The 5,750-nt window shown below is 28.6% G+C and overlaps 1 protein-coding gene across 1 annotated transcript; it reads left to right on the top strand.

Annotated features, from left to right (window-relative positions):
* The first annotated feature begins 1,812 nt into the window (after positions 1-1,812).
* TfIIEbeta (transcription factor IIEbeta) lies at positions 1,813-4,885 on the top strand. The gene is made up of 6 exons (XM_088270119.1): positions 1,813-2,038; positions 2,120-2,233; positions 2,341-2,503; positions 3,020-3,129; positions 3,304-3,481; positions 4,566-4,885. The coding sequence occupies exons 1-6, from the start codon at positions 1,977-1,979 to the stop codon at positions 4,824-4,826; spliced, it is 888 nt and encodes a 295-aa protein (XP_088126245.1). The 5' UTR covers positions 1,813-1,976; the 3' UTR covers positions 4,827-4,885.
* Positions 4,886-5,750: the final 865 nt, after the last annotated feature.

Below are 5,750 nucleotides of genomic sequence, written 5' to 3'. Positions count from 1 at the left end.
ATAGCTTTCTTTCCACACACATATACTTTGGCATAGTAATTTTTTTTGTTATTTTTGTTTCTAGAACTCCGTGTAAATAATGTATCCTTTTATTTTAATATTAGTAAAATTGTTACTTAAAAAGTATGTTTTAATACAAGGTACATAATGTTATATAATAAAATTGTTTTACTGAACCCATTTTTAAAATATATACTTCCACAGGAAAAATAATTTATTAGGACTGCAATAAAATTATTCGTCTGCATTCCGTTTAATATATTCCACTCCTTTATTCAAGTATCTGGAGCCCATGATTGGTCAGCCTACCTCCATATAATCAACGATTAAGTTAGCACTGCATCAATCTGATGCACAACTTGGATGGGGATGTAGACCAGAAAATGAAGACTGTCAACTCATTACTTGTACACAATAATTATTTCCTCCCGTCTACCTTTCAGTATTGCACATGCACATAAAAGGGGATTTTATTATTATTGAGTTTAAATAATAAATATAAATAAATATGTATTAATAAAAGCAAAGGTATATTTAAAATGTCAATCATTTTAGTCATACATGTTACAGAGGTACAAATATGTAAAAGAAAGCCACATAGTACTGATCGCTTTACATTCTTTACCCATTTTTAAGTAACCTTTATAAAGCTTTTCAAATTGATAACAGAAGTAGTGAAACTTATTACATTTATTAACTTATTGAAATGCAGCTAGATTTGTCCCTATAACAAATGTTTTATATTTGTTACTTATTTTATTATATTTGATCAACATTTACAGCACTGTTGAGTAAAAGAGGTAGTATTGGGTAAAATAAATATTTTTCTCAGTTTCCATATTTTAATAAACTTTTTTTACCATCTCCATGTAGCAATTAACCCAATAAGATACTAAAATAGTCATATTAATTGTTACAGGCCATATCAAATAAAAGCTACCGAAATTCTCCTAATATGAATTTATTTTCAAATGTTATGTATCAATTTATTTATGGAATTTTGTTCTATTTAGTCAATGTGCATGGAGGTTACTAAGCCCACAATAGTATCCTGCTTGTCCACCTCCATGGTTTTGTAGATAAAAAGCACAATAAATGTAAGGTTTTTTTTGTTAACTTTCTTTGAAATTACCCAAAACTGTAAAGATACCCTTCTTAACACTTGAAATGCCAAACACTTGATCAATCTGATGCAGTTACCTATCTACCAATCAATGCAGATGAAGGTGTGAAGAAATAAATATCCTAAATGAGAAACAAAAAACTTAAAAAGTACATGATATAAAAAATTACTACACCTATACTATGGTTAAATATTTCTGGAGAGAGCACTCAATAAAAATTACAAACATATTTTACAAGCAATCTCAATTTCAATTATAGACACATTCAAAAACCCTTTCTTTTACTATTCTTAGTGATTTTCAAATGGAAAAACCAACATAAACTTGAGTGATACTGAATTATATCAAATATTTATACTTTTAGACATTTTTTTTTTCTAAATCTCTAACATTTTTTTAAATTTAGTTCCACAAGACAACGCAAATTAAAAATTATACATTTGTACCAACAAAATAAATTTTAGGGGATAAAAATGTAATTAATTGAAATAATGATTAGAAAACAAATAAAAAATAATACTGGTTTGAGCAAGTCGTCTTACGGGTGCACATTTTATTATTTGGGATTATTTGTCTTAGAGGTATAGGTGGAAATTTAGTTTTTTTTTCTGCAAACATGTTTTTGTAGTAATAGTGTTTATGAACGTATTCCAAAAAAAAATCTTTGCTTTTAGGAAACGTCAAAACTAGTTTAATCTGTGGTCAAAACAATGTCAATTTCCATTCAGTTTGTCCGTTTCTTGGTTCGCTTTATTTTAGTTGCTTATTGTTTATAAGGTAGTTTACCACTTTAGCGAAATTCGTTATCCTAATTTTCTTAGTGGAATTATCTTTGGATACTAAGAAAATAAAATGGATCCAGCGTTACTTCGCGAACGCGAAGCATTTAAGAAAAAAGCCCTCACCACCCCTACGTAAGTGATTGAATTCCGTACATATCAGGATTTTATTACTTTTGGGTTTTAAATTATATAAATAAAATGATATTTTTCCAGAGTTGAAAAGAAAAAGAGAAAAGATGAAGATTCATCGTCGTCAAAAGATGATTCAAAGAAAAAGTCAAGACCACCACCTCCAGCGAGTTCAGTACCAAAAGTCGATGCCTCAAAGTTCGTTTGTTGCTTGAAATAGAATATGTGTTTCCTATAATTGGTTCAGCATTATTTAATTATTAATATTTACTGTCAGTTTGATATTTGCGTATCTTTTTTTCCAGTTATAAAACAATAGCTGGCAGTTCCGCCTACAGATTCGGTATACTTGCCAGAATAGTTCGACATATGAAAGCTCGACACCAACAAGGAGATGATCATCCACTTACTTTGGATGAAGTCCTAGATGAAACCAATCAATTAGATGTCGGTACGAAAGTCAAGCAGGTAAGAAATATCAAAACTTTGCCAGATAACTAACTACAATGATGGTAATTTTTTGATTTCTTAACTTGTGAAGTTCAAATATTTTTCTTCTTAAAAGATTTTACATATGTTAGTAATCTGTTTAATGGGTGAAGAATTTGCGTTGATGTTACATATTATATCTTCTGGAAAAGTGATCAGTAGATTCATATGCTAAGGCACTACCGTGATGATTTTTATAAAGTACATATAAACTTCTCTAAAATAATTCCCTATAGTGACTTGGCTGCCAAAATATGCTATAAATTCTTTGGAAATATTTGACACCACTTTTTAAATTCACCAATGGCATATTATATTTTCTAAATTGAACATTACCAATAAATGACCCATTTTTTACCATAGAAAACCATAATTAACTTTATTTTACTTAACTTATTTAATTTTATTTAACTGTTCATTATTTTAATTTTATAAGTGGATGTTTCTATTTTTTTATACATTATATTGATGTTGCACTAATCTTTTAATTTTCAGTGGTTACAAACTGAAGCACTTTTGAATAACCCTAAAATTGAAGTGAGTCCGGATAATAAATTTTCTTTCAAGGCTGTATATAAAATCAAGGACAAAAAAGCACTCTTACGGTACATATAATTTTATTTTGAGGACATTTTTTCGTTATATTATGTTGCATTTATGTCATATTACTAGTTCAAATTTACTGAAAAAGGATATGTATTAAATCACATGCATATATCAGAAATTGCATCTGCAGAAAAACTATTGTTTGTTCAAAAGCTAATTTGTCTCTTTTTTAGCTTACTGAAACAACATGATCTCAAAGGATTGGGTGGAGTGTTATTGGAAGATGTTCAAGAGTCATTGCCACATTGTGAAAAAGCATTGAAACAAATAGCTGCAGAAGTTCTTTACATTATAAGGCCAACAGACAAAAGGAAAATATTGTTTTATAATGATAAAACAGCAAATTTACCAGTATGTAAAAACTTTTAGTATAGTATGAATTTTTTGTTGTTTCATATTTTTATTTGCCTGGTAAGTTTATTTGTATGAGTGTATCTATTTAGCCTAGCAATATTTATGGAAATTCATCTGGCATGCATCTACAGCCGCCCATCTGTAGCTACAACTTTCTGGATTCCTGATAGATAACATCGTCGGATAAATCTATAAGTGTCTATATTTGGGATAGAACTTCAGTATAAAGATAATGCTTTCATTAATTAATTCGGCAGTCACTTTGTGGTAAAATCTACCCATTTTAAATTTTAGTTTTACTTAGTTAATACCACTATTTCTTCAAATCTATTGTGACACGTATTTTGATACATTCCACATACGGTGTTTGAAAATGATGTGGAATGCATCAAAACACGTATCACAATAGATTTTAAAAAATAGTGGTATTTACTAAGAAAAACATATATTGAAAATAAATGCAGTAGAGATATCTTTAACTTTTCTTCTATTTGGTAACAAAAAAACCGTAATTTTCTATGTGGTATCATTAATTTCCTAACAATATTCATCAACGACCGGGTTAATATGACAAAATGTCTAACAGTCAAGTTATCTAAATTGTGTTATCTTTTTACTGTAATTTCTCCAACGGGCTAACTACAAAAGATAGTAAAAACATTATAATTTAATCAAGCTTAATTGATCAACTCTAAAAAGAAACTTTTTTCCGTAATCTGAGCCGGGTTGTGGTCCCGTGGTTAGTTTCACAGATTTTGAGTTAGAGCTCTAGGTTAGACCCCTACTCTGCCACAACTTGATTCCTATTTTCAAACAAGCCTTTTAAGCTTACCTAAAAATAGTATTGAATTAAAATATCTTTATATATCATAAGAATATAAATATTTCATTAAAAAAATAATTATAATTAGAACCCTAGACTATAACTTTTTGGCTGATGGTTAAATTATAATGTGTTTTTATTCTCTCCTGTAAAATAGAGTAAATCATTGTACAGAATAGGATGACCATATGCATTCGTTTTAAAACTTCACAAGATTCATACGTAGGTTGTTTTTCAGTAACTCTTGTATATTTACAGGTCGATGAGGAATTCCAAAAGTTGTGGCGAGCGACTGCAGTTGATGCAATGGACGATGCAAAAATTGAAGAATATTTAGAGAAGCAAGGTATTAAATCTATGCAAGATCATGGTCCTAAGAAACCATTAGCACCTAAAAGAAAGAAAACGTCACAGAAGAAAAGACAGTTCAAAAAACCCAGAGACAACGAGCATCTTGCCGACGTTTTGGAAACTTATGAAGATAATACCCTCACACAGAAACAACCTGCAACTAAGTAATTTTTCAATTGTAACTTATAATTATAGTTAAACTTAATAATAAAAATATTTAACTGATATTTTATTTTATTTGCATATTTTTTCCTGAATTGTGGCATCTAAAACAAAACACTTTGTTTTAGATGAATAAGGTCAAAGTCTTATTGTAGATCGAAAAAGTGGTGGGCAGGTTTTCATTTTTACTGATTTTTTTTGAGCTGAAAAATGATATCGATAATTATTTTCAAGATGAATATATACCCAACAGAGCATGTAATTCAAAAGCATACTAACGTAATTCATCAATTCACGTGTTGTATGAAATAAATGAATCATGAATATGGACCATTGGATATAAATAAAGGGAAAAAGTAAAACAAAGGAATAAATAATTTAAGAAAATTTATATTTGCAAAAATCAACATATTTCACCCTCGATACAAAATACTGTTTTACTTGATTGAAAATATGGAAACGTCATCAATCTTAAAGCACAAATTGGTGTGAGCTTATTAAATAGAGAACAAGCCGATTAAAATTATTTAATACTCGGTATTAATACATTATAATAATACTTTATTTACTCGTAACAATTTTCATAGACTGAAAAAGCTTTGAAAACTTGCTAATCATAAACTTCTCCTAAATTCTACCATTTTAATTCAATTCTTCATTATAATAATAAAAAATGCAATTAACAAAGAAGATAATATACAACTTATTTATACAATATAATATAACAGGCAACTGGGAAATTGTGAATTGGGCAATGAGAGTTTTAATAGAATTGCTGAAATAAATAATAAACTTACCTATACAATTACTATTATTATAAAGTTTGTATGTGGAAGACTCAAAATATTACATTAGTATTTATAGTAGCGATGGAAAAAAGTAACATCTGGTTGATAAATATAAAACCATCTTACCAAAATGATCTTATCA

This window comes from Brachycentrus maculatus, unplaced genomic scaffold (genome assembly GCF_059751285.1).
Source record: "Brachycentrus maculatus isolate JH-2025_06_01 unplaced genomic scaffold, ASM5975128v1 h1tg000372l, whole genome shotgun sequence".
Classification (NCBI taxonomy): domain Eukaryota; kingdom Metazoa; phylum Arthropoda; class Insecta; order Trichoptera; family Brachycentridae; genus Brachycentrus; species Brachycentrus maculatus.
Note: the sequence above shows the minus strand (reverse complement) of the source record. Positions and strands in the feature narration are given on the sequence as shown.